At 44.4% G+C, this 22,003-nt stretch overlaps 1 protein-coding gene across 3 annotated transcripts in view; it reads right to left on the bottom strand.

Moving 5' to 3' along the window:
- LOC128430350 (zeta-sarcoglycan-like) overlaps window positions 1-21,744 on the bottom strand; it is a 29,497-nt gene extending 7,753 nt beyond the window's left edge. The window contains exons 1-6 of one of the 3 annotated variants that reach the window (XM_053416394.1): window positions 21,706-21,744; window positions 13,538-13,732; window positions 10,296-10,397; window positions 1,722-1,809; window positions 448-570; window positions 236-308 (exon numbers count right to left, since the gene is read on the bottom strand). In XM_053416394.1, the coding sequence (XP_053272369.1) occupies window positions 236-308; window positions 448-570; window positions 1,722-1,809; window positions 10,296-10,397; window positions 13,538-13,732; window positions 21,706-21,744 (620 nt within the window). The remainder of the gene's footprint in view (window positions 1-235; window positions 309-447; window positions 571-1,721; window positions 1,810-10,295; window positions 10,398-13,537; window positions 13,733-21,705) is intronic. The other 2 variants (XM_053416395.1, XM_053416396.1) reach the window with 2 other exon arrangements.
- Between the last annotated feature and the right edge of the window lie 259 nt (window positions 21,745-22,003).

Genomic DNA, 22,003 nt, shown 5'->3' on the forward strand with positions numbered 1-22,003 from the left:
AAATTAGCTCGCCCCCCGGCCGTGAAATTAATATAATGGTGAAATCTTGTTTTTGAATTTGTGTGATAACGAGGCATCCAGTGGCTGCTCCAGCTTTGTAGAGAGGCTGCTCGAGAAGAATCCTGCTGCTGAATAATGGTTCCTCCATCTGTCATCATTATTTAAAGATATCCGTTTTTAATTGAACAGGATATGAACATGTGACATTAAGCTTTAATGAATCTCGTGGACTTACCTGAGGTCTTCGGACGCCCTCGCCTGGATCAGAGGAGTTTCTACTGAATTTCCGAACACGGCGCCTTCAGAGCCTGATGATAAAGCCGACTTTTAGAATTCACGAAATTTACAAGCTAGGTAAGGAACATCTTCAAAATGTCTTTCTTTGCCTTTAAGATCTGATTATGCATATTTCTGTATCACAAGAGGATAAGTTGAGGCACATTTGACCTGTGACGGTGAACTTCTCTGTTGTCATGATGACCTCCTCTTCATCTGCAGTGAACAGGAGTCTTCCTCCATCTCGACTTCGCACCTCCAGCCGCTGACACTGGGCCTCCACAGCCTCAGGTCCTGCAGACAGATGTTATCAGACTGAAGCTTCTGGCATCGATTATAACTCCTACAAACTTTTCTCCGCTCCTCAAAGATATATATTTATGTTATTATAATATCTATATTTTTGCCATGACAAAATGTTCAATAATCCACGAATGCTTCCCAGACTTAACTAACTTTTCAGTTTTTATAATTCATCTGCATTAGAGGACAGATCTACACCTACAAAGTTTGATTAATCTGAAAATTCGAACGTTAATAGTTGTTAATGACGCTGTTTAAAGAGAAACATCGGCCTCAGGAAACTCAGTCTGGGAAAGTAAGACTATTAGGGCTGCGAAAAACTTTTAAGTGTTTGTTCTGCGAATGAAAAGTGCCCAACAAAGCTGGATCAGCCATGCTTTTACTCCAAATGGAGACAAATCAGTAAGCTCTACTACTGCGGAGGAATATTAATTCTTGCTCACGTGACTTTTTCTCTGTGTCTTTCCAGATGTGCACGCAGTAACTTTAAACTTCTCCCTCCTCCTCCTCTCTCGAACCATTAATCCACACGCTGTGACGGCCCGGCAAGTTAATTATTCTCGACCGAGTTTCATCTCATTCCAGATAAAAGGCACTTGCTTCAGAAGTGGCCGCTGCTCGTTTTTTTGGAGGAAGGCCGAAGCGTGACCGAGACGTGTCACATCATCAGTCTCGTCAAATCAGCGTCAACCCTCAACTTATGTTGGCTCAGATCGATGGCTGCTCCCGTTAATAAGCAGGTCATCTGCTCTCCAGTGGTCATTAATCATGTAAACGACTGCGGTAATTTCCTCTGACTGATGTTTAAACTTAACGATAATAAGAAGAATCCATTGCCCTTTCAATGAGTGTATCAAAGGTTAGTGTGAAAGTCTACACAGCGTATTTTTACCAGCACAGAGAGGATTACAGAGAATTTAAATGGTTGTGCTACAGTTGATTCAAATGGGTAATAAATAGGATTGATCGGGTCATTTACACCCAGGACTGGATTAATGTAACATTTTCAAATTAAAGAAAAAGGGGAGCAAGTAAATAAACCTGTGTCCCAAATGACAGTGAGTCACAAAGCTGCTCTGCTCCAGAGTTTAAACCAGGTCCAGGCGAGTGGTGATTTCCTGTCTGGTGTACAGTGGACTCACCCACTGTGAGCTGGCCGGTCAGCTGGCCGCGCTCGTCTCTGGCGTTCAGCGTCACGTTCTTTTCTGATCGAAAGGCCAGCAAGCTTTCCTTGGGGGGGGGGGAGGAAGAAAGAGAGAGAGAAAGGATAAATATGTCATGTTAGTGACTTAAATCGTAACTGTAAGTCTCTCTCCTTTAGCAGGATGCACAGTCAAATTAATTACTTCTCCTGTTTTCTTTTTTTCATCATTATACAAGTGACATATGTATTTTTAAGGTAGAAGTATAGGTTTCGCAGCCGTAATGTCACAGTCTCCAGGCAGCTTCTCTATTAAATATGATCTATGAGCAGATGTATACTTAAAATTTTAACTGTAATAGTATATAGAGATGGATATCGCTTCCTCCCACTATCCCAAAATGATGCCACAATACCAGTGTTTCCCATTAATCATCAAATGTGGAGGCCAATTCTTTTTAGTCCCAACACAGTTTCATAATGAATCCAAATTTATTACACTCTTCTCATTATAACTTGGTTTGTGCAGCGCTATTTGCTGCATGGTCGCTCAGGCTGTTGCACCCCCACATGCTGGTGCTACAGTCCATAACGTTCTTACTGCCGACATGTCGTCCATCTTTCACATAAAATCAATGTTAATTCCTGTATAAAGATTCCATCATCAGCATCTGACTGCTTGTTTCTCTTTGCTACTGAACTCCTCTACAGGAACGCTTTGGGTGAGTATAAATGTAACATATCAATCTGCTTTATATCTCAATACAGTGTATGAAACCAGAATCAATGTGTCCTATGTCTTCAAAATAGACCTGCGTCAACACAACAGGTTGGAGTGAGCCGTAAAAAGCTTCCCACTTGGTCTCAACCTCTAAATTACACCACATTTACATTGAGACAGAATAAATTAAACCTAAATTATCCGAAGATGAGTGATGCAGTGAGGGAAGGGTTTGATGAGAGTCTGTGTCGGGGGAGGACGTGTGTTTTCCATCAGTGACAGCAGGTGTACGTGTTTCATATTCTTCACTGCAGACATTACAACTCCAGACCTGTGCTGCTGCTCTCTCCAGTTTTGCAAGTTAATGACTGTTTGGCATTTGAATGATGGCACGTGTGTGTTTGTGTGTGTGTGTGTGTGTGTGTTTGTCACTGTGTGCATGCAAACAAGGCTTTAACTCTGCAACTCTATCACCTCAGTTGTCTTATGTTCTTTAAAAAACTTGAGAGATGGTGAAACCAAGAATCAATTTAACAGATGTAGAGTGTTATTAGATGAAGGTTTATGTGAGTGTGTCGAAGGTGTTGGCCAATCAGCAGCGACCTGTAAATAAACCCTGCAGTATCAAAAAGGCAGTGCAACACAATGGATTCCAGTTCTCTCCCTTCTTTTAGTTTGCATCACTTGAAGATGCTAGAAGACACGTTTGTCGCCAGTATTTTATAATTACATTAATTAGCACAATGAGATAATACTTGTATCTGGGTTTCTGTATGTATTGATTTCAATAAATTTGTAACATCGAGCGTAATTTTAAACTATGAACACACGTAACCAAGTCATCTACTTTCGAGACTTCCAAAAATGTCCGCTGCTGTAGTTGCAATGCGTATGTATCATAACTGTTAACATGTATATAAAAGTTTTGTTTTGGTTGGGAGCTCTGCCCAAGTCCCCGACCACGAGATAGTTAGACGCCACCAATAACCCCCCCCCCGCTCTCTCTGTCCTGAGCCTCTGATTCTCCCGGTGATGGAGACACACTCGACTCTTTCTGCTCTTCACTAGCGGAGCGGCTGACCTCCCTGCAGGCCTGCTCAGAGCACTCCGCCACAACTTTGCTCCGCCTGTGGGTGAACCACAAGTGAACAAGTTTGAATTCACCACCGTCTTGCCGGATGATTTTGCAGGGGACAGGAGCCACAGAGCAAAGTGGGCGTCGAGCCTCACTGGACTTAAAACGCAGAACTTTACAAAGCATCTTCCTCTTCCTCCATGGAATTGGTAATGCAACCTTGTAGAGTGCAGCCAAGCACAGTTTAACATTGCCAATGTCTTTTACTTGACTTTGGTTGGTATTTATTAAACTTTAGTCTGGATTAGTTCATGTTAGTAGGTTCCACCCTCCTTGTATGTTGCTACTGTCTTTTTAACACCTGACACCAACTGGCCTTAACTAATAAACACAGCAGCCAAACAGTCCCAGCCGCCATTTTGATTCTGCCATCTTGTTTGTAGTTTTTCTTTGTGTACCTTTCACACACCTGTGTACCATTTGTTGTATTAGATATTGTTCATTGTTGTTCAGTACCACTTGAGTCTGTTTAATTTTTCCATGAGTGACTACTGCTAACTTCTAATCTGCAGACCTCAATCAATCGATATTATCCCTTGTCCCTTCTTTTGAGCAGTTGTTACTATTTCATATTTTAATATCAGTTTGTTTTGAATAGCCAATAATTAAAAATAACTGAGCGCTTCAGCCTACCAACACACATGAGTAATAAATTCTGGTTACAAATTATGGAAAGAGAAAGTTTGTGGGGACTAAATCAGATCAACGATGTATGTTGTGTCACAGGTTGCACTAAGAACTGTGTTATATGGTGACTACTTGCACGTGTATTTGTGGGATTATGTAAATGTGTTTGCAATATGGACGGGTGCACACAATATGGTACCATGTTATGTATTCAAACCTCTTTAGGGTAATTGCGATGTTTGTTGCATAATGTGGATTTGTGCAAGTGCATATGTATTTGTATGGTTGCAGCTTGGGTGAAGAGCCCAAGACAAATATTCCTTATTGTTGGATAATGTTAATTTTGAAACTGGATATCACGTTAACGCTGCTCTCACGTTCTAAAAGTCTATTATTCACTCTCCTTTTTGCTTTGTTTGGGTCTCCACCATCTCTTGGGAAATGTCTCTTTAGTTAAATAATGGTCCCTTATGTTCACAAGCTAGTTGCTGCCTGCTGTGTGATGCTTGGTCATTTGACTTATTCTTGATGTATTGATTCGTGCTGCATTTAACAGTTCATTTAAGGGTAACTGCTCATACCACACACTTGTGTCTGATGGCTAACTGCCAACTGAGCGGCAGCTATGTTATGGAGATGGCGTCCTCCATTTTGGACTCTCCAGTTTGTTTTTCCAGAAAGGTCAGCTCTGTCAGGACAGTTTACATTTGTCGCTGAAGCCGCACTTTACACCAAAGCCTCCACGAGCAAATCCACTGAATTCCCCAACTGGTTTATTCTTACATTATTCAGATTAATCCGTTTTGTGATATATTTGTTATTTTCGTAACTAACATGTATGTAGTTTCATATTGATCTGATTTTGCTGTGATGGAGTCTAATGGGTTTGATTAACCGTAGCATCACGTTGTCCCAGCAGATCATCTCAAGTTTGTGCGGTGTGTAACTTTGCAGAGGTCGTTGGTTTTGCATTTTCATTCCCTGCTTGCTCCCCTCTCGATATAAATGCGCATCATGAACTCAGACGTTCCACAGCAGGCAGGGCATCATGAAGAGATGCGAGTTCTCGAGTTGAAGTATCCCTTCACAGAGTTTATAGGTCTTAAACTGTTACCCGAGGGGCTGTGGCAGAGACGCGGCCAGCTCTCCTCCACACTTCTGTGGGGTTACATAAAAAAGGCTTTTTAGTCACTGCGCCCGTTCAGGAAGGTCAAGCGCGGACCCGAGTGAAGGCACATAAATGGAGCTTGTTGTTGGAGGTGCACTGGGCCCCATCAGACTGAGAAATTACCGCGGCTGCTTGTAAGGCAAAGGATGCCGCCCTGCATACAATGACTAACATCACGGCTCAAAGTAGAAGCACGACGCACGGCTGCGGTGAAACGGTTTGAAAAAACAAAGAAACCTCCCGTCTCTCTGCGACTGTGTGTTCACTAAAACCCCAAAGAGACATTTAAACCGCAGATCAAGAACATTGCTCCGGGATTAACTATAATCCCGACCAAATATTTGCATAAATATATTTCAATTTTAATTATATTTAGCTGATGTGCCAGAAGCTAATTTGGATTCTGAGCTGAACAAGTAAATATAATGAAAAAAAAGTAGGAGAGGTACGCTTATTATGTTTTAATTTCCTCTTTCAAATATCAAACCTCGCAGGCGGCGTCTTTGCAAGCAGGGAACAGGCGGTTAGAGGAAAATGTTTGCATGGATATTTACAAAAATTTTTTATTAACAGACCCCTTGTTTTTTCCGTGTACTAACACTGAGGCCAAATTAAATTGCTTTGTGTAAAACTCAGATTGAAGATGCTGCCACAGTTTGCTCCAAAGAAGTTATAATTAACCAAGTGGCCGGCTTCGCTCCTCATCCTCAATACACACTCGTCTTGTACAGTGAGAAGTAGTGAGGGAGAAGTTTCTCTCTCCAGTAAAAATACACCTGCATCTGAAGCTATTTATAGATCAGTCGGGGTCCCAGGAGACGTTAACGTGAGCCAACAGTCTGAACGGCAGAGATTTGATGAACTGTATCTGGGCACCGTGCCTCACACCACGCTGTTCTCAGACTGATGCAGACGGTAACACAACAGCGACAATCAACTGAGTGATGTTGATTTTATCAGGTTTTCGTGGGTTTGTTGAAACACAAAAGGCAGAATGCAAATCATACTTTTGAGCCAAATAACATAGCTTGATGTTTTCAAATCTAGTTTTTTTTTTTGTCGTCGTTGCAATTCAACTTGAAAGGTAGAGTTGGTTGTTCCAGAAACCATTTTTATCTTATCAGTTTAAACGGTCTTCACATCCCGATGGCCATCAGTAAATAAAGAAATCATTTTTAAATAGAAGCCTCCGTGATCCTTGCAGGACTGTAAAGCCAATTTCAGACATAATCCCTGGAGGATTGATAACATCAAAAGCTCTTTTAACATCTCCGTCAGTGAATCGAAGGGTAGGGCACCATGAGCACCCCCCCTGCTGCGTTCTCACCTTGGCTCCTTCAGACACTTACTGTTAAATATGGAGCTGGAAATGAGCTTTAAATTATATGAGAACAGAAATGTCCAATTTAGGTTCTGTAGGTTTCTCAGCATGACAATTTTTATTAAAATCTGTGAGAGAGTGAAACAAAAGTGTGATGATTTGACACGGAATAACCCAAATGCTCACGTAGTCATATGTTGAGTTTTTGTTTACTCATTTGATCGAGAACGGTGCTTGTTTGTCAACAGACAAAATATTGTAAATGAGCCAGAGTTTGCTGCATAAACTTATTTCTAATCTAAAAAAAAAATCTGTTATCCCGAGCCGGTCTTTACAAGGCAACTTGAAATAAAATAAAATGACCTGTTGTAATTCATGTGCATTAAACTATCAGAACTAACTACAACAAACTCAGGATGGAAGCACTCGTCCACTTACTGTTAACACATCACCATCTGCAAATCAAAGGCCACTTCTGCTTGTGAAATAACCACTCAAGCTGCTATTTTCCTTTCCTTTCAAGCGGACAACAGGAACCAATGAGCAAAACAAGCTCCTGTTGTTCTGAACATAAATAAAAACGCTCCAATCTCAACAGGCCATAATTTAAATCCACTGGAATACATGGATTTACAGCAGCGCTCTGAAGGGACTGACCTCTCTGTGAAAAATGTCCCCGCTGCCCATCGGATCTATGTTTTGACCTCTGGTGTCCTTAAGTTTTACTCTAAAGCAAAAAACAAGTCCCGAATCCCAGAGCTTGTCGTCTTTTGCAGGATATCTAATAGGAATCTAAACAATGCATCCGATCAGTGAGATGAAATATGACTTTTGCGCATAAAGCAAACAGAGTGCACGTATTCTTCTTCATGCAAAAAGATTCAAAACTACTGTGATAAAACTTTTATAGGTCATAAAAACAACAAAATGTGAAAGCTGCAAAGGACTGAACACATCAAGTTGGCCAGAACTGAAACTGGAAAAAAATTCTAGCGTCTAAAAGTGAAAGGGTATCTTCAAAATTTCAATATACATAATTTTCAACAATTATGGATGCCATGTTCCGTCGGAAGGTGAAGTTTCTGAGTGTGACTCAGTGAAAAAAGCCTGAAATTACAGTCGCTCTGTGGCTTTTTTACTTCACATGGGTGAAATTTCCTGTGTCAAAACTGATTCCTGCAAATTTTAGATGCACTTCGGCTTTGACACGTGTAATTGGAGCTGTTGTGTGGCAATAATGCGCTTGAAATTTTTATGTGTTAACATTTAACATTAAGGTTGTCCCGAGAAATCTCTTTCATGCTTCTCGAATGGAGCTTCTTTTTGGCATAAAAGCTCAATTGTTGCGGTGCTGAGCTGAAAGGAGGAGGGAGGGGTTGGTGGATAGAAATTAATATAGTTCAAGCCCCGTGGGCGTGAACAAATAATATACAGCTGATTTCATCTACAGTATCTGCCTGTCAGCTGTGAAGGACAGCTCTGGTTTACCTAGATAGAAACTGCAGCACATAGCCGGAGACGATATAAAGCTTGTATTGATCATAAAACTATGAAAAAGTCACAATGATGTCATGAAAGTACTACTTGAATAGTTTAAAAATGCATTTTTTAAATATACCTCTGCATCCTATAGGACTATAGACAAAACCTAAAGCTTATATAGATTTCACTCACGTTTTGGTCACCACCTTGTCTCTCGGTGGTTTAGTGCTGGAACAGTATGAACAGGAGGTTTTAAATCCTAATCTCTCTGTACCACTTAATCACTTTCTGTGTTTTCATTTCCAGATATTTTTAGATATTTATGTAGATTCATTTGCATATTTATTATCACAACATACAGATTTTGAGCTCACACTTTGGCTTCATGATTAACAGCCTCTCTGCTTTCTCCTCATTTATTTTGGGTGCAATTGACAGGGCGGTTATAAAAACGAGGATGAAATATGGAAGTTACTGAACCGATAATACCGATAAGTGTGGCGACATGCATCAGTAACACAACAGTTGTCTTTACACACGGAGACGGAAAAATTACAAATGCATCGCAAAGCCGATATTCTCATTCAGATACAAGTTTGGTTTCACTGGAAAAAACTTCCTTTTTAATCTCGACATGCAAACAGAATACATTTGATGTGTTTTCTGGCTCCAGTTTAAACCACATTCGAACAGTTATCACAACATGCTACTGAAAGCACTGATTTCAGGGGCGGCTCTGCTTGTCATTTGCTGCCAGAAAAAAAAAAAGAAAAAAAAAACTCCGCGGGAGCTGTTTCCACTTGGTATTCACAGATTACGGCTTCAGCCATTGATGAAGATTCAAAGCACTGGTTGAGCCGCGAGAAATAAAAACGAAAGCTCCTTTGAGTTCAGCTACTTGGCCGTGTGGCAGCTCGGACTTTGAACACTCCTAAAAAAACCATACTATTTTATATGTTTGGATATCTGGTCCATTACAGTGGTCACTGCTGCTTGCGGTAATGGCTTATTGATCAATGGTGGCCATCGGAGTGAAGAACAGCACTGGGCACTGTGCTGTAAACTCATTGGATGACCATAATCCCCCGCTCCCCCGGTGCTTGACATATTTCCTCAGGTGAGAAATATCGAGTGACCCACGGAGATCTTTGTCCTGCAAATATCTCTGGTGCCGGTAGATAAGGGCGCCACTGCACTGCCTGTCTGTAAAACAGGACAGTAAAAATGTCTGCAAGGTGGTATTGCACCGGGGGATGAGATATTGGCTTTGTCCAGTGCTGGGCTTGTGTGTCTGCTACGGCCTTGAGGTGTATGCTACTGCTGAAGTGCACGAGGGTTGTGTTAAAATCAAAGTTTGGATCCGACCACGACATGGAAGCGCGAGAGCGGCCGGTTTCCGAGTTGTTTCTCGATCTGCTGTGGAAAACTGTTCCCACGATCGAGCCAATTCCTCCATCGACTTCGCTCCAAAATCCAAATTTACATGGAGTCCCAGCTTCCAGGGCCTGAAATTGCTTTCTGCACCGTGCCTAATCACTGAAAAAGGGGGATGATCCAACTGAGCGTCTGCGATTCGTGTGGGAGAAGGCCGCTTGGATCGACTTTGGGCTGGCGCTGTGTTGGTTAATCAACTAAACATCAAAGGGGAGGAAGTGGAAGAGGGGAATTTATCGCGGGGGCTTGATTGGAACTCTGGTCTCCCCTCTGCAATCGTCTGTAATCTCCTGCAGGGTTGTATGTGGCCTGCGAGGAGCCGAGAGGCAGCCTATTGCCCATTTCCTGCCGATGGGAGGCCCCGATAGTGCGCTGTTGTGGGGTGACAGGAAATTAGGAGGGACGACGAGCAGGGGAGATGTGGACTGAGTTGAATCTCTTCGATCCAGGCTCAGCTGCAAGGTACAGCATCAAAGAATCGTCGAGGCAGAGGGATGCTGGCCCTGTCGTTAAAGAATTGATTGCAACTTCCTCAAAAGTGAAGGGTTGATATCGGCTCGTCTGCAGCTCCGGGGAGCTCCGTCTCTGTGGGAGCCTTTCTCCTGGTTGTTTCTACTTCATCATTCCCTGCTAGTAGGACGGGGATATTGATCATGGAGCTGGAAGAGCGTGAGAAGAGAAACGTACCTTTCTGGACTGGATCTCGTTCACGTAGAGAGGCAGCAGGAACTCGGAGATCCCCTCCAGGCGAATCCCGTCCTGGTTCAAATGGAGGTTTCCCATTCCGTCCTGAAACAGAATCAGTATGAGACGTTACATTCCTGGTTTTTATTCAAATGATTATTAACCTCCCAGAAGGATGACCAAAAAAAAGGAGTCCTGCCATAGCTTTGAATCGTCTGTTTATTTTCCACGCTTCCTAGTTTTGATGGGAGAGAGCACACGTCACTCACACACTGCAGGCCCAGCCGTCAGGGCCAATTTAGGGTTCAGCGCCTTGCCCAAGGAAACTTTGGCACGTGGATCTGTGCAGACTGGGATGGAACAGCCAATCTCCTGGTTAGTAGACGACCTGCTCTGCAGCCACAGCCGCCCGTCATGCCGCATAAGAGCTGCAGCGTGAGTGACAGCGAGGAAGGAGGACATGACATGGAGGAGACGATGCCACTCGGCTGTGTCGGGGTGACAGGCGCCATGCAGCGAGGAGAGCCAGGATAATGTGGCGGCCGTGGATGTGAATGTTGAGGAGATTCATGGAAATTATAAAAAGAGAGCGCTATGCTCATGTAAATTCACACGAGTCGGCTTAATATGAACATTACTGTAATGATTATTGTTATTATAGCCGGTGGTGGGAGTTGTAGTGGTGGTTGTAGAAATGTTTTCCAGGCTCTTCTGTGATTTACAGAGAGATTAAACACAACATGATAATGGAAGTTCATTCACCATGGCCTTACATTACCGCACGCGTTTGGATGCTTCTCTCTCGGGTTTGGACCGAAAAATGCAACCCAAGCCATGATCTACTGCAATATTACGTATAAAATTTCCATTGCGGGCAGTTTTCTGCAGCGGACTACTTCATAATTACAATAAAACTCACTTAATGCAGACGTGATGTTCGCTGCCCTGATGGATTCTTCATTTTTATATCGTATAGACGTAAATGGAAAAGCAGGGCCGGGGACAGTGGGAAAATACAAACTAAATTCCAAAAAACATGCACCACCACCAATTTCACCAAGCAAAGTTTTCAGGTCTTTACTTTTCGGTAGAGAAAAAAACATTGAAGATGCCATATAATGGGCACTTGAGCTTAAAACCATGTACTTTTAGTGCAGACCTCAAGCTGCATTAATATATAAAGTTATGAACGGATAAATGTCATGACAGATGTCACTGTAAAAAATGATAATGGTCCATTGGCTGTGTTTTACAATGAGGAACAACTCATTTAGATTTGTATCCAGGGCCTGGTTTTGTTGGACTCTAGATTTGTATCTCACCAAAGTGAAGTTTGGGCCCTGTTCGTGAACAGATGGATGTTTTTGAATAGTTCTAAAATGCGACCAGCTCTAATGGTGAAATACAGAGTGAGGGGAGTGGGTGAGCCCCATCGTACTCGGTCGAGAGCCGGGACTGAACCGGGGTCATGATGGGAGGACAGAGAGGAAGAGGAAGGTGGGCGGGGAGGAGCGGAGGTTTTTGTATGTCAGTGGCCAGACGTGTGCGACAAAGTGGAGGTGATGGTGGTGGGTGGGAAGAGTCGGCCACACGCTGTCAGACGAGTGGGTGGGAGGTGCAGGGAGCGTTGGACATATTTAAGCCCTTTTTTAAAGGCTAAAATTCAGATTACTCAATTATTTATTTTAAGACTTGCGAGTGGAATTATCAGTTTAGAGAAAAACCTTCACTACCGAAGTCCAATGCTTTCAGGCTGTTGCTATCATCGGGTTTGTGAGTGATGATCGTAAATCTGTCCTGCCTGAAATGATGAGGCGGTAAATGTTGACGTTCCCTGGCAGCTTTTTAGAAGAGATACAGGTGTGTGTGTCTGTGTGTGTCTGTGTGTGTGTGTGTGTGTCGGTCGACCCCTTTGTCCCCCATTTCCTTGACTATCTCAAATTCAGACGTTCAGACGTACAGTACAGCGGATAACAACTGAATATCAATCCAATAAACAGGCGTCTAGTTTGGCTCGTGCTTCCTTATTAAGCTCGCAGAGACCTGAGAGATGGGGGGGGGGGTGAACAGCGAGGTACATTTTCCAGAGCGACACCAACGGCACTGATAAGGTCTTTTACTCGTGACACAGATTGATGGGAGGCGAAGCGGCGGAGGAGTGATAGCAACAGTCGGGGGGGACGCATCCGTCACGGAGGGAGGATGGTGCCGCTGGGACTTAGTTGACAAAATGGTAAATTGTGTGTATTGTCCCCAAAAATGTCAGCGGAGCTCTCAGCAGCTGTCTGTTTTGTTTCTGCTCCGGAGATTAACACGTTGTGTGTCAGCCGGCCGCCGCTGCCAAGTCCTTTCTAATGCTTTATCAAATCCAGACGAGACAAAGCACTCAACAAGAGGCGCCTCCAGACACATTTCAATGGGCCTGCGAGAATGAACTGCAGATACAGAAATTCATGTTGTAATGTTCCTAATTGAATGTCCATATTAGGGCGACACGGTGAGGCAATGGTTTGTGTTTTCTGTAGCTTTGCAGCAAGAGGATATCTGTGGGTTTGAACCTGACGTCAAGCCGGGGCCATTTCTGGATTTTTTTTATATTCTCCCCATGTTTGTGTTGGTTTGCTGTAGCTTCCTCCCACAGTCAAACACATGCAGTTTGGTGACTGGGTGTTTGTCCACGTCGCCAGCAAGGATTGGCTACAGCCTATCATGACCCTCAAAGGAAAAGCCGTATAGATAATGGATTCACAAATGGATGAATGGTTGATTGTCCATAAGATGTGTTGTAAGATCGCTCACTGAAAACAGTCCCTTTCATTACTTGAGTAACACTTTAGGCATGTAATCCGGCATACACACACATTTACTCTAGGTGGCATGACAACAGTAGATAACCGTTAACCTCTGCGCTTGTAAGAGGACGAGAGGGTGCCAACAATCGCTGGGTGAGCTCCCCCGTGACAGCTTTCCAGATGTTCGGCCAATCAGAAGACTTGTATTGCCTGTGTGGCTGTGCGTAACAGGCCGTTTGAGATGAAGTTTCTGGGGCTGGGAGTCCTGCAGAGCTCCTCTAGAGGAGTCCCACTATGACAATATAATGTTGTAAATTGAGCACAATCTGTCTTTTTAATGTGTTCCACAGTATTAACTTAATAATCTCGACAGTTATATTCCAGGCTCGTAATTTCACCTTCCCGACCGACTCGGGCTCATTTTGGACGATGCCCCCCCCGCCGTCCACTCACCACTGAGAAATTCATGACTTTTATGATCCAGACGGTGAGCGCCAGGTTCACGATCATGGTGACCAGGAGCAGCAGCAGGAAGAAGTAGAGGCATCTCTTCCTCCAGCCGTACAGGCCCACGGGGTAGACGGCATCGCAGCCCGGCCGCTGGAGGTGCAGGGACTGGGAGGCGAGGATGAACTGCTCCTGGGTGATCTGGGGCCAAAACAAATCAATGAAACACACACACACAGGAGGCTTTATGTTTGCAGGCTGACAAGAACAGACATAATCACACACTGGATGAGGTTATTATCGCTAAAGATGACTCCGAGCTGATGCACAGCTGTGTTATTGGAAAATGTATACTTCCAAAAAAGTACAGAAGGTGAAGGCACATTATGAAAACCGCCTGAAACATTCATGCCTGGTAATTAAATGGACCGAGACAAGGATTTCAACCTGTGACACACCAGGAAATAAAAAGTCTGAATACGCGTTGCTGATTTATTTTGGTAGAATTTGAATTTTCCATTTTTGGGGCTTTGTCCTAAGCTATCTGGTCGCAGCATTGAACCTGTAGCAGAGTGATCCATCAAGCCGCGTGCAGAAGAGACAAGGTCATTTAGGGGACTGCATTTTTATTAAAAAGAGATACCAAATCATAGAGCCTCTTCTGTGTCGCTCCGCTGCAGGCTAAAGAGGAATCGTCCGTCCAGATTCATCTATTACAAGTTGGAAATCACTTTATAAAATAAAAGGCCCCTGAAGATGGAACATTTGGTAAACGGCATCTTTTTATTTCCTTGAGTCAATAAAACACAAACAGCGACTAAATCTAAATGCTTATGAGCTAATCATAGGGATTCGTGTCAATGAGACGACTGGAACACGAGGTGCTTGACATTTCTGCTCATTTTTTTCATGTACTTTACACTGATAATTCATTTCTGTAACGTCAGTGCTTTTTTTTTCTCTGCGCTAATTACTTGTTGACATTTTGTCAAACTGGATCCCTGTGCTCACAAAGGAAGCTGCAGTGAGTGGCAGCTTCCAGCCGATCTGTGTGCCACTCCCCTCAGGCTGAGATCTTTATGGTTCACTCTTAAAGGGAAAATATTTCACATGTCATGCCACCTGCCCTTGTGGGGGTGAAACTAATAGTAAGGTGCTGCCATGTCAAGTGAGTCCACGACTCCAGTGCACGGAAGTCCGCAACTATGAAATCTCACATTATGGAAGAGAGGTGAATTATGAGATGTCAGGAAGTGTTTTTCACTCCGGCTGAGAAACTAAGTGCCTGTCAGCTGCTGCAAAGCTGCTGCCGCTGTTGCATTGCAAGCTCTGATGTGAGATCAGAGAGGATGGTGTCTGCCGAGCGTGGCTGTCCGGGAGCCGAGGCGAGAGGGGGTTGTTGTTGTCCAGCCGATTGTGACCGCGAGCTGACAGCGTGAAACTCCCCATCACGGGCCTGCGGGGCTGGATGAGCTCTGAACTGTCGTGCTCAGCTGTTGTTGTGATGAATTCACAGGGAGGCTCTGCCAAGGCCCAACTGTCCCCTTATGAAACCATGTTTAAATTCACTATAGGTCCAGATTTATATTTGGATCTGGATGAACTACCAGTCCCCTAAACATGCCTGATTATTTTCATCCGTCTAAAACACATGAATTATTCTCCACTTAATGTCATGGAGATGGGTTGAGTAGATTTTTAATCCTGCTGCATAAGAGACAAACGCAGACAGAACCATGAGAGGTAACAAACTAGAACGGAGTAGACAACCTCCTCCCAGGCCCAGTCCTCTAGCATTCAGTAAAGCTGCATCACACTGCACATACTCACAGATATCAGTTCCCTGAATGTGACTGACATTTGTTCGCCCCCCCCCCCCCCCACCCTTCCATCAAGATCCATGAATTATTCCCTGAGAAATTGTTGTAAAACGTCAACAAAAAAAAAAACACTCATAAAATGTTAAAGATCCGGATCCTGATCCGGATCTGCACCAAAATGTGATGAGCTGCTCTTTGGGTCAAATCCAACAAACAAACAGATGAAACTCAACCTCCCTGGTGGTTTATGAATAAAGCACGGCGCCTGCTCATGCAAACAAGTTTTGAATACATTCCACAGGGGCGACTATTGATTTATCCTGCCAGTATAGAATAATTGCATGAAACACACACATCCATAGCTGACACACCTCGGAGGGGAGTGAAACGCACAGCCTCACACACTCGTCAGCTCAGCATCTAAAGACTTTTCCGAAAGCTTTCATGGTCGGTCAGGACACAGAATCCCAGCCCGTTGTTTTCTATCAATGTTGGGATAAATCAATCTCTCTCACGAGGAGCCAGCGGTTCACATGTTTGTGTGATTATAAAAACCTCAAAACACTGAATCCAGCTCTGTGAAATCGTATTGTTTGTGTGGACGAGGCAGCGTGTGGTGCATCAGCCGGTGAAAAGCTGGAGCCAGAAATAGGATTGTTGTCCTTCAGGCCGTCCAGAAACTCAACACCAAAGGCAACAAAGGCAGAGAGATTTTACTTTGTGGCTGCAACTCCAGATTATTTTCAATAACAAAACTAAAGCAGTAGAGCGCATGCATGCTGGTATTTTATAGGCAACATTTGCTTTATGTTATAATGAGGTTTACAACCGCCATGACCTCTCATAGTGTGACATTGAAAGAATATTGTACAATATAAAATATGTACAATATACCATACAATATATAACACACCCAGCAAAACTTGTTTGAGGGTTGGGCGTAAAAATATATCAAGAAAAAAGTTTCATATCAGTCAATATAAAAAATGATCACGATAGATATCACATTATTATTTCTGAGGAGGAAACTCAGAAAATGATGAACACATTTAATGCACGGTGCATACGCAATATCTTGATAAAGATTAGACTTGTTATATTGAAGAAAATTACATTATATATATATATATTGCGATAATTTTACATATTGCCTAATTTCCCCAGTGTGTTTCCAAGTCCTTCCCATTACCGACACCACCTCACGGAGCTTTATCGCTGCTTCACGGCCTCATCCACCCTGTAGGTGACTGCTCCCGGGGTTCAGACAGTTCAGGTCACGTCTGCGAGCGGCGGCAGATGTCTCACAAATGGAGGCTGTGACTTTGCAGCGAGTACAAATGAGCCACATCGCCGGCCAAGAAATGTCAGCGATTTCAATTTGGCCGGCGACACAGCTGAGAGACGAGGGGCGTTATGAGAGGTGCTTCCACAGAGGCCGAGCACAGAGTCTCAAGACTTTACCACAACTTCCCACAACGCAGGGAGCTCCTAGCCCAAAGCCGTGCCTCTATACTGGACACACGTTTTTTTCCAATCCACTCTTGCTAGGGGAAACTTCAGCACTTTTCAATTTCTATGGCAACCCACTGTTCCCAACGCCGGTGGATCCTGTGACTTCCTTGCAAGAGTGTTAATGCATATATTACCCTGGTCAAGTCGGGCCCCTCTTACAGCTCGGCCATTCACGGAGCAAGCAGCCGCTGGCATTTTGTCAATCCGTCATTTCAGCATGCGGGTCACAGCTGACACTCACAACCGCCACCGGACTGATGGAGATGTCAAACTGTGAGAAGCTACTCTGACGTTTTAGGAAAACAGAAGTATTGATCAGAGAGAGGCTGAACGGGAGCATCTCACTGTGCGGGGCTCCCACTTATCAGTTCATGTCAGCTGCAGTCGGCCTGACAGTTTTACCTCTTAATGTGTAAAAGCATTTATAAAACAGCGCAGGTACCGAGTCCAAGTTTTAAGAATATTCATGTTTTTATCACCTTTAATGGAGCAGCTGGGGAAACATCCTGATCATCATTAGTGGTCAGTTAAAGGTCAACGCAGGGACAGATGGACACTTAATGTTGATAACTGTGATACGACCCCGTGGGGCCTGATGATAAACTGAAGTATTAATCTCTTGTCGACACTTTTTAAAGAATTGTAAAAATCACATGTAGTTTAACTGAGAATAGCTCCGGCAAGCAAACCAGGAATTCAGTATATAACGAAATATATATCTCTCAAAGGTGATTTCTTTAATTTTATGTAGTGCTCTTCATACTGATGTTTATTCAAGTGATATTTGATTTGGAAACGTGGTGTAATGTCACGATTGACAGAGAAACTAGAGCTGTCACTTTTTGATTGAAATTGAAATAACCATTCTAATGTGGAGGGGAGAAGTTGATATTGGAACTGTGATGAGTCTAGAATCGCAGCTGGCTGTCTGAAGTTTGCCTCGTGATCCAGCAGAGGGCGCTCACTTTCGGCACGACCTATTGGATCTCATGTTCCAAAGTCACCAAAGCATCCGAGAGGCGAGGTGCGGCAGTAGACACCAAAGTAACGAACAAAGGTGCGGCCTGTTTTCCGAGCAGAGCGATCAACCGTGTCTGACTGTGTGCATGCAGGGAATTTAAACGAATGGCGTGTCCTGTGAAATTCGTTCCAACGAGGGGAAAATGCTAATTGGGACCGACTGGCGATGGTTCAAGCGTATGTATCGTCCGGACTTTCAATACCGCAACTCCGTACTCTGGATATAAACTACATCTTTGGAGCAAGATGGCAGCGCTTGCATGGGGGACATTCTGGCTTCATTTTCTGGATCAGCCTACTCGTCCCCTCGGCCAGCTCCTTACCTCAGGGAGGCGCTACAGGTCACTGCCCAGTAAGACGAAGCATTTCCCCCACTTTTGACAGGACTCTAAAGTCCATTCTTCACATGCATGCCTGCCCACCAGTTTGTGTATGGAAGATCAATTCAACAGTCAATCAATCAATCAATCAAAAGGAACCCGGCCTGTGGGTCCTCTGTCACCCATTTACTTTAACCAGTGAACAGATGGGTCTAAAATCAACTCAACGCTACGCATGGTTTACCACCTACGTTCCTGATTACATGTGGTTTCTATTAATAGAATCCAAACACCTACACAGCAACTTGCTCCTCTGAGGTACAATAAGCTGTAAACTGTTTCCTCTGCAGACTGCACCGAGCTGGAAACCTCCATGTGGATTTGCTTCACGATCATATTTGTCTTCTGCGTACTCACTGTTATCAATCCCTTTTAAGTTTGTGCCATGATTTGTGTAACTTTTTTTGGGGGGGGGGGGGCTTTTTCTCCGAGGAGGTGCTCCTCGGAGCTTTGACTGCTGACGTTACAGCTGGATCGAGCCGAGGCCAGCAATTACCCAGCATTCCCTACCCACTGTCAGCGCGCCTCATCTTCACCAATTAGCCTAGAGGGTGATATTCGACATGCTGCTCTGATCAAACGGTGACACGCTGCCGAGGCGGCAAAACGCAGCTGAGGAGCCACTAATGAAAGAAAATGAGTCGCTATTAATTCTTGATCATGTTAATCAGGAAATCGGCGAGTGCTCTCTCACTCAGCAGTGGCACCGGAGTCCCACAGGGCTGGAGGTAAGAAAACATTGGAACTGTAAAGCTGGTTCTCATCCGTCCTGCATATGAGCGCCCAAAAATCGCTGAGGCAGCAGCGAGGAGAAGAAAAAAATGGACGCAATCACGCCACAGGTCCGACGCACACTTTGTTAAAGCACCTATTTATTCAAGTTCTGTGGGCTACTGACAGAAAGCCCAATCAAAAAGACAGAGGAGCCCCAACACAGGACTATAGCCGGGGAAAGCCAATTATATCTTTCAACTGTGCAACGCTATGTATCGATGTAACCATTTCACATTTCGTTGATGTGACAATGAAGCATTCCGGCGAGGGCGCTGCTGTCGATAGTTGACTCCACTCGAATGCGAAATCCAATTTTTGTGGCTGCATCGTCTCTGCTGGAGTTACGATACTGGCGGTGGCTCGGTCGGGTGCAGCTTGCTCGCCCTTTCTGTGCGGATGCATGGACGGAGCAGCGGTGCACTTCCTCCGGCGGAAAGCAACAAGGCAACTCCACTCCCAAGTGCGAGATCGGCAGGGATCAAAGATCTCCAATAAGCCTGGCACGGCTAAAAGGTTGCGGCCGCTCAATCAGACAAAGCCCCGACATCACAGGCTGTTTGAAGGCGGTTTTCAGAGAGAGAGTTTCCTTCTGCTCTTTACGTGCAGGTCTGCGTTTGAGGACACTGTCATGAAAAATAAATGCACTTTTTGCAACACCTAAATGAGCAACAACCCTCATTGGCATTCTGCACCTCTGACCCTCGCATCATTTATTAACTCCTTCCCCCCGGTGTTCTCACGACTGTTCTGGCAGGGGAAGAGAGAAAGATACCGAACTGCTGATGTCAACAGACGGACACTTCTCTCCACAGTGCACTATCTCTGCCTGCTAATCCCCAGGAAATCCAGAGGGAGTCAACGGGGGGGGGCAGTTTTTGGACAGCTCTCCCATAGGTGTCATTTGTATTCATCAGCCAAACGCAAGGGGGAAGCGGCGGACTGTACGCAGTGTAATCAGAGAAAACAGAGCTGCAAAAGCATCCGAAAAAACAGAGCCGCTGTTTTAATTCCTGGCGTTAAATCAACAAAACACAACAACTCCCATTAAACACGACAAATACGCAGGGAGGGACACGTTTGCGAGTTTAAGGGGCCGTGCTGATCAGCTCAGAGCTGCTTTTAACAATCGTGGAACTTGATGAGGAGACTTTTCTTCTAACTTCCTCCAACGTCGCCATGTTTGTTGTTGTCGGAAACTCTCGACTCTGCGCTGCCCTCTAGGGGATGTTTCACTTTTCGCGTGTATAAACAACACAGTAGCCTTAATAAGGATACATGGGCAAGCCTGTTTGAGTGGCTTGTTTTTGTGGCCTCTTTAAGACGTTTTCCAGTACAAACAAGGACCTCACGACGTAAATCATATTTAAAAGGTGAAAACTGAAGATTAATGGGTTAGGGATGTTGTAACTAGGAGGTTAGTCTCCAGGGAAATCAATACAAGTCCTCTGAAGTCATAGTTATAGTGGACTAATGGGTGGACTCTGGAGTGCATGGTCAAACTGGAGCTCTGCTGGTTTTCTGACATGAGAACAGCACGGTGACGAGATGCACATACTGTACCCAGAGGTGACTAACCCCCGCCCCCCACCCCCACCCCCACCCCTCTTCCTCGACTTGAATGATAATGAGAAAAAGCATGCGGGCAGAATATTCATAGGCTGTCACATTAATGTGCTTCCTGAAACCGCGGCTGGGAGAAGCAGAATGCATAGAATATGAGGAGCATAGTGCAGGAGGGAGATACAGGAGCTCCAGGCCTCCTCCTCCTCCTCCTCCTCCTCCTCCTCTTCCTCCTGATGTGTTTGAGCTGCGGTGGGTCACTGGTTATTAATCACCGTGTACCTGCCTGCAGAGAGGAATGCAACCGCTGCAACACAGGGAGACACTTTCCATTCATCTTTCATTAGCCGGGACTTTCTCTAATAGAGGAAGCGGAGCAGAGGATGCACCTGTTGCACAGGGAGGAAACTTAATTTGTTTTTTTTTAAAGGGGTAGTTCAACCAAAGAATGGAAATTCACTCATTATCTACTTCGCACTATGTAGATGGTTGGTGAAGTGATTGAGTCCATAAAACACATTTGGAGTTTCAGGGGTTAAAAAGTGTTGCAGTCAAATCCAAAAGAATTGAAGTAACATGGCGACCGATTCTTCAAACATAAAAAAACATAAATTCTTCCAATCTGCTCCTTTGGTGTCATCAAAGTGTCCGTAAGCTCCGACATTCAAATTAGACTCAAAATGAGGTTGTTTACACCAAGTTTTTAGCCTGAATATCCTCTGATATCCTCCTGCTGGTTACTTCTGATCCTGTCTTACGAGAACTCACAAGTATCCTGAGAACAGACGACATGTAGGCGAAAAACTTTCAACTCGTATTTTAATGTCAAGCTTGACAGACACTTAAATATGACACCACAGGAGCAGTATGGAGGCATTTCATTTTTTTATTTTTAAGATCGAAGACGTGGCCAACATTTACTTCAATCGTATTGGATTTGGCTGCAACACTCTTTAACCCCCGAGACTCCACTTCACCCCCAACTCCATCGGCACGGTGCTGATGATATAATGAGTGAATTTTCCTTTTTGGGTGAACTGTCCCTTTACACGCTTTCTGTCCATCACTGAACTTTCCGTGTAGAACGATGAGTAGTGAGTGGACTCACCTTCAGTGACTCTATGTCCAGAGTAGTAGACTGATCCATGTCACAGCCTCATCGGTCCTGGTCACATATTCACATCAAACTTTGCACGAGCCCCCCCAACGCTCCGCATCTTGCAGCCGCTCCAGCGCCCGAGCCGCGCGTCCTCTCTGCCATTCACAAAGAAAATACGCACATCCAGAGTTTTACGCATGTGAGACTTTAAATGTGCGCAGCGGTGCACTCTGGGTGTTCTGTCCGTCCCGTGGTGTCCCGGTGCTGCGGCTCCTCCGCTGCGCTCCTCACTTTCCACTCCGGGAGC

Source organism: Pleuronectes platessa, chromosome 23 (genome assembly GCF_947347685.1).
Source record: "Pleuronectes platessa chromosome 23, fPlePla1.1, whole genome shotgun sequence".
NCBI classification, from domain to species: domain Eukaryota; kingdom Metazoa; phylum Chordata; class Actinopteri; order Pleuronectiformes; family Pleuronectidae; genus Pleuronectes; species Pleuronectes platessa.